We start from the raw sequence: 16,780 nt of genomic DNA on the forward strand, positions 1-16,780 counted from the left end.
ATATTGGCTGTGGGTTTGTCATATATGGCCTTTATTATGTTGAGGAAAGTTCCCTCTATGCCTACTTTCTGCAGGGCTTTCATCATAAATGGGTGTTGAATTTTGTCGAAAGCTTTCTCTGCATCTATTGAGATGATCATATGGTTTTTCTCCTTCAATTTGTTAATATGGTGTATCACGTTGATTGATTTGCGTATATTGAAGAATCCTTGCATTCCTGGGATAAACCCCACTTGATCATGGTGTATGATCCTTTTAATGTGCTGTTGGATTCTGTTTGCTAGTATTTTGTTGAGGATTTTTGCATCTATGTTCATCAGTGATATTGGCCTGTAGTTTTCTTTCTTTGTGACATCTTTGTCTGGTTTTGGTATCAGGTTGTTGGTGGCCTCGTAGAATGAGTTGGGGAGTGTTCCTCCCTCTGCAATATTTTGGAAGAGTTTGAGAAGGATGGGTGTTAGCTGTTCTCTAAATGTTTGATAGAATTCGCCTGTGAAGCCATCTGGTCCTGGGCTTTTGTTTGTTGGAAGATTTTTAATCACAGTTTCAATTTCAGTGCTTGTGATTGGTCTGTTCATATTTTCTATTTCTTCCTGGTTCAGTCTCGGCAGGTTGTGCATTTCTAAGAATCTGTCCATTTCTTCCAGGTTGTCCATTTTATTGGCATAGAGTTGCTTGTAGTAATCTCTCATGATCCTTTGTATTTCTGCAGTGTCAGTGGTTACTTCTCCTTTTTCATTTCTAATTCTATTGATTTGAGTCTTCTCCCTTTTTCTCTTGATGAGTCTGGCTAATGGTTTATCAATTTTGTTTATCTTCTCAAAGAACCAGCTTTTAGTTTCATTGATTTTTGCTATTGTTTCCTTCATTTCTTTTTCATTTATTTCTGATCTGATCTTTATGATTTCTTTCCTTCTGCTAGCTTTGGGGTTTTTTTGTTCTTCTTTCTCTAATTGCTTTAGGTGCAAGGTTAGGTTGTTTATTCGAGATGTTTCCTGTTTCTTGATGTAGGCTTGTATTGCTATAAACTTCCCTCTTAGAACTGCTTTTGCTGCATCCCATAGGTTTTGGATCGTCGTGTCTCCATTGTCATTTGTTTCTAGGTATTTTTTGATTTCCCCTTTGATTTCTTCAGTGATCACTTCGTTATTAAGTAGTGTATTGTGTAGCCTCCATGTGTTTGTATTTTTTACAGATCTTTTCCTGTAATTGATATCTAGTCTCAGCGTTGTGGTCGGAAAAGATACTTGATACGATTTCAATTTTCCTAAATTTACCAAGGCTTGATTTGTGACCCAAGATATGATCTATCCTGGAGAATGTTCCATGAGCACTTGAGAAAAATGTGTATTCTGTTGTTTTTGGGTGGAATGTCCTATAAATATCAATTAAGTCCATCTTGTTTAATGTATCATTTAAAGCTTGTGTTTCCTTATTTATTTTCATTTTGGATGATCTGTCCATTGGTGAAAGTGGGGTGTTAAAGTCCCCTACTATGATTGTGTTACTGTCGATGTCCCCTTTTATGGCTGTTAGTATTTGCCTTATGTATTGAGGTGCTCTTATGTTGGGTGCATAAATATTTACAATTGTTATACCTTCTTCTTGGATCGATCCCTTGATCATTATATAGTGTCCTTTGTCTCTTGTAATAGTCTTTATTTTAAAGTCTATTTTGTCTGATATGAGAATTGCTACTCCAGCTTTCTTTTGATTTCCATTTGCATGGAATATCTTTTTCCATCCCCTCACTTTCAGTCTGTATGTGTCTCTAGGTCTGAAGTGGGTCTCTTGTAGACAGCATATATATGGGTCTTGTTTTTGTATCCATTCAGCCAGTCTGTGTCTTTTGGTGGGAGCATTTAATCCATTTACATTTAAGGTAATTATCGATATGTATGTTCCTATTCCCATTTTCTTAAATGTTTTGGGTTTGTTATTGTAGGTGTTTTCCTTCTCTTGTGTCTCTTGCCTAGAGAAGTTCCTTTAGCATTTGTTGTAAAGCTGGTTTGGTGGTGCTGAACTCTCTCAGCTTTTGCTTGTCTGTAAAGGTTTTAATTTCTCCATCAAATCTGAATGAGATCCTTGCTGGGTAGAGTAACCTTGGTTGTAGGTATTTCTCCTTCATCACTTTAAGTATATCCTGCCACTCCCTTCTGGCTTGCAGAGTTTCTGCTGAGAGATCAGCTGTTATCCTTATGGGGATGCCCTTGTGTGTTATTTGTTGTTTTTCCCTTGCTGCTTTTAATATGTTTTCTTTATATTTAATTTTTGACAGTTTGATTAGTATGTGTCTTGGCGTGTTTCTCCTTGGATTTATCCTGTATGGGACTCTCTGTGCTTCCAGGACTTGATTAACTATTTCCTTTCCCATATTAGGGAAGTTTTCAACTATAATCTCTTCAAATATTTTCTCAGTCCCTTTCTTTTTCTCTTTTTCTTCTGGGACCTCTATAATTCGAATGTTGGTGCGTTTAATGTTGTCCCAGAGGTCTCTGAGACTGTCCTCAGTTCTTTTCATTCTTTTTCCTTTATTCTGCTCTGCAGTCGTTATTTCCACCATTTTATCTTCCAGGTCACTTATCCGTTCTTCTGCCTCAGTTATTCTGCTATTGATCCCATCTAGAGTATTTTTAATTTCATTTATTGTGTTTTTCATCGTTGCTTGGTTCCTCTTTAGTTCTTCTACGTCCTTGTTCAATGTTTCTTGCATTTTGTCTATTCTATTTCCAAGATTTTGGATCATCCTTACTATCATTATTCTGAATTCTTTTTCAGGTAGACTACCTATTTCCTCTTCATTTGTTAGGTCTGGTGTGTTTTGACCCTGCTCCTTCATCTGCTGTGTGTTTTTCTGTCTTCTCATTTTGCTTATCTTACTGTGTTTGGGGTCTCCTTTTCACAGGCTGCAGGTTCGTAGTTCCCGTTGTTTTTGGTGTCTGCCTCCAGTGGCTAAGGTTGGTTCAGTGGGTTGTGTAGGCTTCCTGGTGGAGGGAACTCGTGCCTGTGTTCTGGTGGATGAGGCTGGATCTTGTCTTTCTGGTGGGCACATCCACGTCTGGTGGTGTATTTTGGGGTGTCTGTGGCCTTATTATGATTTTAGGCAGCCTCTCTGCTAATGGATGGGGCTGTGTTCCTGTCTTGCTAGTTGTTTGGCATAGGGTGTCCAGCACTGTAGCTTGCTGGTCGTTGAGTGAAGCTGGGTCTTGATGTTGAGATGGAGATCTCTGAGAGATTTTTGCCATTTGGTATTACGTGGAGCTGGGAGGTCTCTTGTGGACCAGTGTCCTGAAGTTGGCTCTCCCACCTCAGAGGCACAGCCCTGATGCCTGGCTGGAGCACCAAGAGCCTTTTGGGAGGTCTGACGTTTTCTGCCAGCGTTCAGTGGGTGTTCTGTAGGAGCAGTTCCACGTGTAGATGTATTTCTAATGTATCTGTGGGAAGGAAGGTGATCTCCGTGTCTTACTCTTCCACCATCTTCTTCTCCACCCTCAATTCACTTTCTTTCCTTGGCTTCCAGGACATAACATTGGTTGTTTCCTCCTGCTGAGATCACTGATGGCTCCTTCTCAGTCTCCTTTTATACATTCCTTCTCTTATTCCTTACCTTTCAATGTTATAATGCCTCAGTCCTCCGTCCTTTTCAATCTCGTAGGTTTAAATACCACCTATATGCCAACCACTCCCAAATGTAAATTACCAGCTCAGAGCTTTTTTCCAAACTCCACACTGCCTACTCAAAACCTCCACTTGAGAGTTCAGCAGGCCCGTAACCAAACTCCTGATCTCACCCACCTCCCTCTACCTGTGGTCTTCCTCATCTCAGGTGATGACCCCACCTATTATTCCATTTGCTCAGATAAAAAAAAAACCTTGGAGTCATGCTTGATTTCTTCCTTTTTTCTCATCTCACATTTCATCTATCTACTTGCAGAATATTCCCAGATTCTGACCACTTCTTACCCCTCACTGCTCTTCCTTGATGTATTGTAACATCATTTCCCGCCCAGATTAATGCCATAGTCTCCTAATTGGTCTCCCTTTGTTCTCTCTCTTTGTTGCTGTAGTGTCTGTTCTCAGCACAGTGACCAAAGTAATTCCTTCAGGTGTTAAGTCAGATGTGTGACTTTGTCTGTTGTTCTCCCCTCTCGATCTCTGCTGTAGCCACAGTGATGTCTCTGCTATTCCTTGAACCCACCAGTCCTCTCCTAACTCAAGGCTTTTGCGTTGGCTGTCCTCTCTGCCTGTCTCTAGATGACTACATCCCATACCTCCTTTGAGTCTTTGCTAAAATGTAATGTGATCAGGGTAGGCCTCACTGAGAAGTTTACAGCTGTGGCTCAGTACTCCAGTTCTTTCGTATCCTGTTCTGCCTTGTCTTTATCTTGTTTTCCTTATCAGCTACTGAGTCTGTGCTTTGGCCTGTCAGTTTGTTCATGATGCTTTTTCAGTAAAGAACTCTTTAAAATTTTAGTGAAGCCACATTCATCAGTGTTTTCATAGTTTGTGTTTATTCAGCCTTGTGTTAAGAAATCCTGCAGGATCCTAGGGTCCAGTAAAATTTTTGGCTACAGTTTTTTGGCTGCTAGATGGGCTAGATTAAATTTGGCCTGAAACGGGGTTGAGAATAAGACCTTGATTAGGGGTCCCTTCCATTCTCTCCAGGTGAGCATTAACCAGAGACCTCATTTTGGCATGATAAGCTCCTGTTCAAAAAAAAAAAAAAAATGCCAGGCATGCTTTTTAGATGCTGAGATTGGGCCTCCTTCCCAAACCAAGGAGAGGTAAAGATGATTGAAGTTATCTCTAACGTGAGTCATTGCAGAGCCTACATACAATGTCACTTCTCAGGATGAACTGTGATTACAGCACATATTGGTTTGTGTATTACCCGCCCACCAGATAAATCAAGCATTCTTTCTATTTTTAATTTTAAAGTATTTCCATGTAGATTAGAATCTAAACTAGATAGTCCTTTTTAGCAGGCAAGATTCGGCTAAAGTCTTGTTTTCTCAGAATACATTCCATACCTCAATTGCCTCTTAGAGATTTCAAAGGCTTTTATGTACCTGGTAATTTGGAGGAATTGCTTTTATTGTGTCATTTCTTAGGGACTTCTGATATCTCTCGTAAGATGTTTGCAGATGTCAATAGCTACTATATCTTCAGGGTTAGAGTAACAAGATGACTCTGTTTTCACTTGTGGTATCTTGTTTTCTGCCCATGCTATTAGTTCATTCCGAGCTTCATGAGAGACATATAATCAGACTCAAGTCACCCTGTTTTTTTGTTGGAATGTTTGGTATACTGTTTATTTTCTTTCCTTCTTTTGAGAGTATCTTGGCTTGGCCCAGTCCTGTCGAGCATCTTTGTTGTTCACACTGCCATGTTCACACATTTAGGTGTATCTCATCCCATGATCTTCATTTGAATGCCTATTGAAACTATTTCTTACCATTCCTTGTTTTGGAGTTCCGAACAAGTGACATTGCCTTAAACCTCTGTGGTGTTTCAGAATAAATAAGATAAGGTTCTGATATCAGGTTCTGTGGCACATCATAAGGCTGTGTAAGGCAAATGTCAATTATTTTGTTCAATTCATTTAAAAAAATGTTGTTCACTTAGTGAATCACACAGCTACTCTGAATAGATTGCCCTGTATCGCTAGGGGAATATGAATACATTGGGACTTCTTTATTCCTGATGGCTGATTCTGATAACCATTGATTTTTGTCTTTATTAAAAATCCTGTTCATTACTGGCACCTAGCATCTTCTGTCTAGCAAACATTCTTGCACTATCAATAGTGTCATCATAAACTATTTTAGGGCTCCTCAGTAGTGACCCACTATTTTCATTTGGCTGCCTGGATGCTTATAAAATATCCATAATCCTATACATCTGCCCTTATGTTAGCCAGCACTCCCTCTAGCCAGGCAGCTCTTATTTGCCTCCTTTTCCTTGTTAAGGAAAACTCAGTGTTATGTTATTTCTTTAAAGATTTTCATGTTTCGGGCCATACTTCACTTATTAGGCAGTGATCATGGTTCCCCATGACTTTGATCAGAGTTTGGAAATCCCAGTTGCTCCTGTTCAGAGTGTGGAGATTCCCACGCATCAACTCTGAGAAAGAATAAAGATTCACCTTCAGTTCTAAAGGTGCCTTAAGTTCTTTAAAGAGCACGAAAATGGTGCTGCTGCCTTTTTTTTTTTTTTTAAGCCAGAGAAATTAGAAGACAGGTGAATGGTGAATGTGAAGCTCGAACTCAAATAATTATGCACATTCTTGGTGATATCAGTGAACTGAAATGTTTAAATGATGTGTTTTGGACACCAAGGCTTGCTTTGGGTCTAGGAGGAAACCTCTATTTCTATGCCCTTGACCTCAGAATTGTCATTAGTATTACTTTAAATATGGGGGTATTAAAATGATAAATGTTCTTTATTTGAGAGTAGTTGGCTATTTAAGAAAACATAATTTGAATACTTTAAGCATAGAATGAATTATATAGAGATCTTGTTGTGTCAGGTGTGTTAAAGATGGCAAAGCAAAGTTGAGGCCAGGTGGGCTAATCATACAGGATGGGGAAGCAATGGTGTGCATCTAGGTTAGGGGTTATGGCTTAATTTTCTCCTTTTTTTCTGATTTTTTTTCCCCCCAAATATCTGTTCATGCAGTCCTATCCTTCTAGCATACTTGTTGTTGTATATTATTCTGCATATTTCTTTTGTGGTAGTACATCCAAGTATTTGAGTTTATACTATGAGGGAAGTACTATATATTTGGGTCTGGGATCACAAAGGACAACAGAAAAGGACAGGGTCTCTGTTCTCATGCAACTTAGGAGCTAGCGGGAGAGACATTAATCATACCAACCAATTTAGCCAACATCTCCCAATTTCTTGTACACAAGCTCTAGTCCTCCATACGCTGTCCTCCCTCCGACTGCAAACTTCTTGGGTTCCTTCGCTTTTATCCCCTCTATCCACTCCCTTGTCAGTCACTATTTATTTCTTAAAGAGATTCTCCTAGCTCTTAAGTTCCTGTCAATTCCCAGTTCTGTTGCCTTCATCTGGACCCTCTCTCATCATCTCAGTTATATTGCTCAGAGCCCCTCTTTTGGGGGAAGTCTGGGCCCCAAGAAATAATGAGGGGGATTGGCTGTGTATTTGTGTGCTGAAATACTGTTTATTCCTGCCTCTCTCCTTTTGCTTGTCTTTTTCCCCCCCGCCCCAACTCTAATTTTCTTTATAGTTTTTTCCTATCCTGCAAACTCATGTTAAGTCCCACCTTGTCAATGAAACATCTCCTGATTACTTCTTTCCACTTCCCTGAATTCTAATAGCACTTAGTCCCTGGTCTATATCACATAATTTAGCACTTATTCAGAACTGCTTTGTGTTACTTCATATCTGCAGGATTTCTTCTGTTATTGTTAGGTTACAAGGATTTTAAGTCCAAGAGTATAACATACATTTACATAGTGCTTTGTCTGGGGCTAATAGTTGGTAGGTGCTTAATAAAGGCTTACAGAGTAATAGAATGAGATTTATAGTATATCTGTAAATATTAGAGGGGCCCTGATACTCAGTGAGCTTCTTCTATACTGCAGTTTATTTAGCTCTTTCCCTGTTGATGAACATTTAGGTTGTTTCCAGTTGTGTAAACATTCCATTGCTTATTTTTGAGCCTGTCATTTGAAAAAAGATAATCTTGTTCCCTGTAAAGCATTTCAACCAAATACTTGTTAATTGTTTACTATATATCTAGCAATTATTCAATATTTGTGATACTGGGAGCTAGAGCATATTTCAGGTGTGTTGTCATTATCTCACACTCTTGGCTGTGTTCATGTGTCAGTTTTTGCTTTGTTTTCCCATTCCTGATGTGGTATTTTATTTTGCTTTAAGGATAAGAACAAGAAACTGCGTCCCCTCTATGACATTCCCTATATGTTTGAAGCCCGGGAATTTCTGCGAAAGAAGCTTATTGGGAAAAAGGTAAGTGATGGCAGAAACATAATTTGCAAGTGGTTAGGGGTTGTTTTAATCTGGGCTCTTGTGATGGAATCCCAGAGACCAGCAGATGAGTCTCCTCCACCAAGTCAAGCGGTATTACTTTGATATGAAGAGAGGCGTGCCTCTGTCTCAGGAAGTGGCATCCCTTGGGAGAAGTTTAAAATTGGGGCCCTGACCACGGTGTGATTTCCAGGGCTCTCACGGCATGTTCTTTCCAGGGTCCAGGCTCAATTCCAGTTTCAGTAATTGCATATTGCCCTGAGCTCCATCCACTTCCATTAAAGCAGAGTAGCTCTCTGCTTCTCTCCAGCCACTTGCGTTAAAAGTCGGGGCTGTGGGATTTGCTAATGAAAGAAAGTGGCTGCTTTTTTCTGACTCCCCTGTTTCTGAGGAGAAGAGGGCTTCTGGACTAGGAGCCTGCCTTTTGTGGAAGAGAGGGTGTGGTTTCCTGGTGCTTCGTTGGGAGACTTCTGGTGTAGTGCAGCGGCTCAGAGGCTCTCAGAGGGCATTTCCTTGTGTTCTTAGAGCAGGATGTTCTATGACCTGCTGCACAACTTGCTATTCTGGGAAGCTGACAATGAGCCTCTGATCTTCCCCGGATTTTCCCTGACCTCTCCAACCTACATATCCCGGACATTTCTTTGTGTCCTGGGTAAACAGAGGAAACGAATAGAATAGTTCCTGCGGTAATTGAGGGAAATCTGTTCAGAGAAAGACTGTGATTTGTCTTCTCCTTACTTTCCGTCGGTGGGGATTCTTCCAAGAAATGTTATGTTTTGGGCCAACTTTTATTATAGGTTCAGGAAGGTAAGGCCATTTGGTTCTAAGTCTGACCTCAACATGTTGCAGCCATATTAGCATTCTTTACCTACATGCAGGTTTTTAAACGATTGGAGTTGTGAGAGGTTTGTCAAAGTAGTGTAAAATAAATATAAATATAACCCATTTTATTATATACCGTAGTTGCTAGAATGATAAATTATTGCAAGAGATTTTGAAGCTGGGCAAAAGATGAAATTGCTAATTTTGAGGTAGAGAAACCAAACTGGATTCCCTGAAACAAGTATTAATCTCCTCAGATTCCTTGAGAGAATAGGCTCATTTGTCATTGTATAAAACATGACAGAATGCTGTATTCATTCATGAAGTGTAGTGCAAATGATGGCCTTAAGCCTCTTTCAATTTCTAGATCTCTTGTTATCTGATTGAATGTCTGACGTCTCTGTTTCACCAAGTTGATACCATATCACTGATTTACTGGCTCATAAACAATGGCATAGAGACAAGCAAGGAATTCCCCCTGCACGTGTTCATTTCGACTGAAATCCATCCAAAACCACACTGAAAGGAGTGGCAGCGCATATTTGCTTCATGCACAGCCAGTTGTGTGGTGTGTATTCTGGCATCCACCTGGTTTGTTTGAATATTGCCCTTCCCTGATTGTGCTTCGTCCCTAGGAGCAGAGATCACAGCTCAGGGTAGCAGCTGCTGAATGGTTCTAGAAAGTTAGCCCAGGCCTCTGCTCTCAAACACTGTGTGCCTGCTGGGCCTTTGTAAAGTCCTCTGTCTCAGGATCAAAGGACTGACCTCCAGTGTCAGATATGGTGGCAATTCTTAAGCAATTAGGCTCCTCCTTGGTGGGAGAAAACTCGTTTACTGGTTCCTCTGCATCAGAGTTGATTGGATTCTATTTGTGCTGAGCCCAAGTTTTGTCCCCCACGGTGACACTGTGTAAACGATGAATACTGTATCCCTGCGTAGGGAGAAGGATGCAGCTAAGCTCTGCTGGGCTGGAACATTCCTGATGCAAACTGCTTTTTCCTGGCTCGCCACCTGAAACCACTTGCCTGTCTTCTGGGCCCATCAGTTGCGACAGCGAACACCCATGTGCTCTGGAGTCTGGGAGCAGACAGGGCAGTGGCTGCCTCAGGGGGGCGGCTAGCACATCATCGCACATTTCTGCCAATTCCCTTCAGACCTCTGCAGCTGTTCAGTGCAGCACATGGTGATTAAGAGGCACCGAGAGGGAGCATGTGTGCCTGTGTGTGCCTGTGCACGAAAGCTGATTAGTACAGCCTGTCACAGCTTAAACAAGATAATGGAGGTAAAAATCATCTTCTCTGCCCAGACTATTATTTGACCATCCCAGAGAGTCTATAATAAGACAGTTTGGAGGGGTTTCTAGACTGTAGAGCATTGGGATTGAAGGTAAAGTGGTGAGGTGCTTTGTTAGATTCAGTGGCCTCCATTTCAGTTATGGAAATTCACTTTGGTTCCCTCCCAAGATTTAATTCTGGCTAAATGCCTTAAAGTAACCAGGCACCTCTCTGAGCCTTGGTTTTAGCATTTGTGAACTGGGAATGTTATTTGCCTTTCCTCTCTCATGGATGAGAATCCAGGATAATACTAGTCATTCATGTTTTTCCAGGTGCCTGTTACGTTATGTGGTTTGGTTTTGTTTAACAATACTGCTTTCGTTTAGAATCTAGCATTGCCTGACTTTCTCAGGTCTGAGGTCAAGAGATGTGAATCAGTGCGCAACTAATTTGACTGCCATCAACCCCTTGTGCAGATTTGGGTGTCACCTGTTTCCAGCTTCCACAAAATGTGTATCTGCTTGTGTTGGAGTGTATGTGTGTGTGTGTGTGTGTTTTATCTGGTTTAAGGGAGAGGTAGGATATGTGCGTATCCTGGAAGTGTTTCAGAAGCTGTCTGAATTGCTATACTGCCTGGTAGAATGCCCTCCCCATCCCTTGTTTACCATCTGCCATCTGTGCTTTCACTAAAATATGACTAAGGAATATGCATGGAGGAGAGAACTGTCTTGCTAATTTCTTCTGGGTTTCTTCATGGTCCCGGTGTAGTGGACGCATGGAATCCTTGGTAACTTCAACATGTCCCTTAGTTTTCCAGAATGGCATCCTTAGTGAGTATAAGACGGTGAGATGCCCTCCTAAGAGAACCAGAGCTAAGGTCCTCTTCTGACAGCAGGAGCAGTTTCTTTCTCTGTGTACATTTTTTTTCTTAATGTTTAGAGACGGTCAGCCCAAGGAAAGCAGGAGTTTGTGTGCCTAAGTCATTTTGCTCTCAGTGGAATAAGGTAATAATAGCTGGGATCTTCACTGGGAGTTTTCTCCAGCTATTTCATAAAATCTCTAAGTATTTTTTAATCTGTTTAATACAGCATTTACAAATGACATACGAATCACTGTAACTCCTCTCCCTTGATTGCAAAATTTCTATCACCATGGGAACCATTGTGTTCAAAGTTGTAACTAGTTTGGACAATTGAAGGGTCAAAAATTGTGGATGAGATGAAATTGCAAGAAGCGATGAAGCTTCAGCCCTGGCAATAGATAGGAGAGCCTGGACGAGCATCTATCTCCAGAAACTCTACCCCCCAATTCGTCTGTTCCCTAAAGGTTTTGCCACTGTTTCTGTTGATAGAAGTAAATTTGGGGGATGAGGCTCATTTGTAAACCAACGGCTGACTTTGTATGATTTTTATGCCATTAAAATTTGTTCCGTAAACTAGGTTGACTCTTTAGGCACTAAAAATTGGGTAATTTTCTTGATAAATGCAGACATTTGGGAAGTTACTGGGCTATGAATTAGGGAATTATTTCTAATTCATATTGTTTTAGATTGTTCTTTTTTGGAAACCTGTTTTACTTGAGGGTTGTACTTTTGGGGACGTGGGGCTCTTTGGGGTGGGTGGAAATGATTTCCGTGTGTACCGGATTTACAATTCCAGCAGGTTCAAAACTGAACTCATGGTAAATCTGGTCTGTCTAGAATGGTTGGTATTGTATGTAAACGATATTATCTCTATTCTAGGTTAATGTGCTTTTATGAACCAGGCCGGCAACCCAACCATTGTTAATAGCCTTGTTTCTATGGGATAAAATATTCTGAGTGCCTAAATCAGCTATGGAAGATATGGCTCATTTGTTCTTTGGTGGTGGCTACCTATGTTGATTTTCATGCTATTCCAATATGTAGCATGAACTAAAGACTTCTGTTTTTTAAGGCACTTCATATAATGCTCATTCTAAAGAGTAGAGCTGTCATTTATTGAGTTGTTTCTTGATGGAAAAATACTGAATTTTGTTTTCACTTTATTTAATTTTCACCTCCACCCTGAAAGATATATGTATCATTCCTATTTTCATAGGCATAGAAACTGAAACTCATAGGAATTAGGTATCTTACCCCAGATGTCTATGCCTTTAATCACGATTTTGAATTACAAGGCATCTGGAAACCCCGCTTTCCTGTTGTGTGTACTGAATCATGTGTAGATAGCCAGGGTCACGGTGCTTTTTGGGATATGCCAGTTCTTGTGTATAACATGTACTCTACCTGCTATGAGAAGTTGATTCTCTTCAGCCGCATCGTCCTCATCTACAGATAGCCGCAGGTGGTAAGAGCACCATGGATCAGTGCTCTGATTGCCTTCAGCCCTCTAGACATTATCTCATTAGTCTTTGAGATGTCCCTGTGAAGTGATGTTTCATCAGATTGTTCTTCAGAGAAACCAGTGTCAGATTACATGTTCTTCAGTTACGGAGACAATGTGAGGTCATAGGTAACTGTGCTAAGCCAGTGTAGAGCTTGATTGTACTTTCTCTTCAATCTCTTGGCAGAGATGAGGCTTCTGGGAGAAGGGGAAGGACAGGTCACTTCTTTATCTTGGGCCAGGGCCCCGCCCAGGTTGAGGAGCACAGGTTGAGGACTGGTCCCTGAAGGTGCCCGGTGTAGCCTTCCTCAGCCGAAGCTGTGCTCCACTCAGCCGGTGAGAGCTCTTCAAGGGCATGGAGCTTTTTTGAGGAGGATTCTTTCACTCTTCTCACGGGCTATATCACAGGGCTGTCCTGTTGCTTAAAAATACTTTTGCCATGTGTTACTTAATCCGCTGTGTTAAGTACAAAGCTGGCAGTCTGGGGATTCTTGTTCTTAATTACCTCTGATGTATTTTAGTTTGGTTTTTGTAAACATTTCCTTTGTCATCTCCACATTTTCCACTTCATATTAATGTGATTCACTCACGCTATGGAAAAGTCCTTTACATTAATGATCAAAACAGGCCCTAAGGTTGTGAATGCATTGTGATTTAAATCGACAGGTTTATGCGAGGTTGCTTGTCCTTGCTTTCTCAGTGCCAGCTGTTACCATCAATGTGGCTGTACATTTTTTGAATAAATGGCTTGAAAGATAATCACCAAATCGAGTGATATTTTGAATGGCTCGTATTTTCTGACCATGCCTTTTCCAAGTAAGACTTCTCCCACTTAGACGGGCCAGGAGTGTGTCAGTGTGCACTGGAGACCAAGGGTCATTTTAGATGCCCTCGACCCCTTGGCTTGACTCATCAACTCCCTTGTCTGGTGAAGGTAATTAACAGAAATGACTATAGCATGGCCTGTTTCTAGAGACTCGCTGAGTTGTTCTCAGCAAGGTAGCACTCGCCCTGCTGCCACTTAAGAGCTCTTCTTGATGGGTTTTTGGTTTTTTTATCTGCAGATTGTGCAGAGTACCTCTGTGCTTTAGGGACCATCAGGGTGCTGAGCTGACCATATAGCTCTTTGGCGAAATGTGGTATTTGTATGATGTATATTGTAATGCCTTCTTAGGAAAGGACCTCTTAGTTAAATGAAGAGACTAGAACTTTAAACTGCATTCCTGGAAATGTCTTCTGTATGCTCACCCGTGGGAAATGATTTATTAGCTACAGAATCCTCAGGATCTCCTGTCTTTGGTTACTACTGGGCATTACTTTGTTTAAAGACTTTTCTTGGGTTTCCCTGGTGGCGCAGTGGTTGAGAATCTGCCTGCCAATGCAGGGGACACGGGTTCGAGCCCTGGTCTGGGAAGATCCCACATGCCACGGATCAACTAGACCCGTGAGCCACAACTACTGAGCCTGCGCGACTGGAGCCTGTGCCCCGCAACAAGAGAGGCCACGATGGTGAGAGGCCCACGCACCGCGATGAAGAGTGGCCCCCGCTTGCCACAACTAGAGAAAGCCCTCGCACAGAAACGAAGACCCAACACAGCCAAAAATAAATAAATAAATAAATAAATAAATAAATAAAGACTTTTTCCCCCTGGACTCCCAAGTTGCTTGTAGGTTCTGGGAAGTTCCTTACATTTATAACTGATTTTTGGTCAGCTTGTCTTAAGCCACCCACTCCTGATCTTTTCAACGAGGATTCTGAAATGTCGTCCTTGGGGCTGGAACTTTCCATGCCTGTTCTCTGCAAATTGGGATTTTATTTTAGGGGGAGATTTGTGCTGAATCAGCTCAGCTGTGTTTGGGGGTAGGGAGAGAACAGGCTTTTTTTCCTGCTTTAAAAATAACCCTTATGTGCCAAAAACCCTATAAAATGTGCTGAATTGCAAATCTTCCAACTTCCTATACCTCCTGGTTTACAGCAAATAGATTCTTTTGAGCTTAGGCTCAATGACAGTGTATAGAATATCTTATAGTGTGGAAGAGAGTAAAGTGAGACTGTCCAGATGTGCTCAGTTGGAAAGGAAACCCAACTCCTGCTGTCTTTTCTCACAATATTTTTTTATTCGGTAGTTTCATCTTACAAGGGTCTATATAGGATTAGCACATATAACTTTGCTAGTAAGAAAAAGGTTTTGGTGTTTTTGCAAAGTAAGGCATCATTCAGAAGTAGTGAGTCCAATTTTTAGGCACAGGTTCTTAAGGGTTTCTTTCTGTGGCCTCTGTTTTTGCTGTGTCCAGAAAGTTAGGCTCATATTTCCAGTTGCTTGAGTCTTTCTTTCCCAAGGGCCTGAACAACCTGTGGGTGTACAAGAAGGTAGTATGCACAATTGTCTCTTGGTTCTAAGGTGGAAATTCCTCCAATTCTGTTTTATTTTTTTAAGACTTTTTTGATGTGGACCATTTTTAAAGTCTTTATTGAATTTGTTACAATATTGCTTCTTTTTTTTATGTTTTGGTTTTTTGGCCAGGAGGCATGTGGGATCTTAGCTCCCCGACCAGGGATCGAACCTGCACCCCCTGCATTGGAAGGCGAAGTCTTAACCACTGGACCGCCAGGGAAGTCCCCTCCAATTCTTTACAGCTGGGTGACTGAAGTGGCGTCTTAGGGCTGCAGCTTCATAATTAAGGCCATGCAGTTGTGAGCTCAAAGGCTATGTGCTCCTTGTTTTCATGCGTTTAAAATCTGAGCGAAACTTTTGGTTCTTACTGAATCGCGTTCTTTTGTTGATATGTGGAACTGCCGTCTTGCTTTCACTTACCAGTTATCTTTTCTCTGGCAAATTTTCAGGTATTCCTAAAGTGCTGCAATTCTACCCCATGAGGACTGCTGCCTTGGATGGTCTTTCCTGGTGTTTTCATAATGATGGGTGTAGCGGGATGAATAGCGTCCCCTCAGAATTCATGTCCTTTTGGAACCTCAGAATGTGACCTTATCTGGAAATAGGATCTTCACAGATGTAATGGGTTAAAATGAGATCCTACTGGATTAGGGTGGGGTCTGAACCCAAAGACCTGTGCCTTCCTTAGAAGAGGGTAGGACACAGACAGAGAAGGAAGGACACGTGACAGTGGAGATGGAGATTGAAGTGACGCAGCTGCGGCATGGAATGCCAAGGAGACGGCCAGGAGCCACCAGTAGCTAGGAAGAGGCAAGGAAGGATTCTTCCCTAGAGCCTTCAGAGGGCGCATCGGCCCTGTGTACATCTTGAAGTCAGACTTGAGCCTTCCGAAGTCATTAGAGTAAATTTCTGTTGTAAGCCAACCAGTTTGTGGTGCTTGGGTTACAGCAACCCTAGGAAAGTAAAGCAGCGGAAATGTAGGTTAGCTTCCTTTTTTTTTTTTTTAATTTTTAAAATTTATTTATTTATTTATTTATGGCTGTGTTGGGTCTTTGTTGCTGCATGCGGGCTTTCTCTAGTTGCAGCGAGCGGGGGCTACTCTTTGTTGCGGTGCGCGGGCTTCTTCTTGAGGTGGCTTCTCTTGTTGCGGAACATGGGCTCTGGGCGTGTGGGCTTCAGTAGTTGCGGCACGCGGGCTCGTAGTTGTGGCTCGCAGGCTCTAGAGCTCAGGCTCAGTAGTTGTGGCGCACGGGCTTAGTTGCTCCATGGCATGTGGGACCCTCCCGGACCAGGGCTCGAACCCGTGTCCCCTGCATTGGCAGGCGGATTCTTAACCACTGCGCCACCAGGGAAGCCCAGGTTAGCTTCTTTGTCTATTTGGCCAGTTGACTCTTGGCTAGAGTTCTCGTTTTTCAGTTTTGTACAAGAATGTCTTGTCTTTCGGTATTTGTGTTTATTCTTTCTGTCGTTACTCCTCCTGGGCTTTAATGCCGTCCCATCTTCAGACCAGCTGACAATTGGTATAGAGTAATTAATACTTGAGAGCACATTTCTAGTGTTGTCGGTAGGCTCACCCTCGGGCTTCTGTCCTGTTTCCCTTCCTTGAAGGATGAGTGCTGATGTCCACTTAAGAGGGCTGCCACAGTCACGGGGCCTCCATCACTTGGACTTCGATCATTAGTGTTTTGAAGTATGGCACACCCTGGGAGAAATCATTCCTGGCAGGAGCTTTTGATGAACCATGCTCATCCCATTTAAGGCTGATGAATAGGACATTAGGAATAATAAGCACCATGTGTAACATGTCGCCTGCTTAGGGTGTGTGCTATGGGGTACTGTGCATGAGTGTTCTTCTGTACCTACAGGAATCTCAGGTTTTGTCTTTAATCTGGTCATTTTGGACCAG

At 41.8% G+C, this 16,780-nt stretch overlaps 1 protein-coding gene across 1 annotated transcript in view; it reads left to right on the plus strand.

Annotated features, from left to right (window-relative positions):
- SND1 (staphylococcal nuclease and tudor domain containing 1) overlaps nt 1-16,780 on the plus strand; it is a 429,076-nt gene that overhangs the window by 161,605 nt on the left and 250,691 nt on the right. Inside the window, exon 11 of the mRNA XM_061198696.1 lies at nt 7,912-8,001. Within this exon, the coding sequence (XP_061054679.1) occupies nt 7,912-8,001 (90 nt within the window). The remainder of the gene's footprint in view (nt 1-7,911; nt 8,002-16,780) is intronic.

This window comes from Eubalaena glacialis, chromosome 8 (assembly GCF_028564815.1).
Source record: "Eubalaena glacialis isolate mEubGla1 chromosome 8, mEubGla1.1.hap2.+ XY, whole genome shotgun sequence".
Taxonomy (NCBI): domain Eukaryota; kingdom Metazoa; phylum Chordata; class Mammalia; order Artiodactyla; family Balaenidae; genus Eubalaena; species Eubalaena glacialis.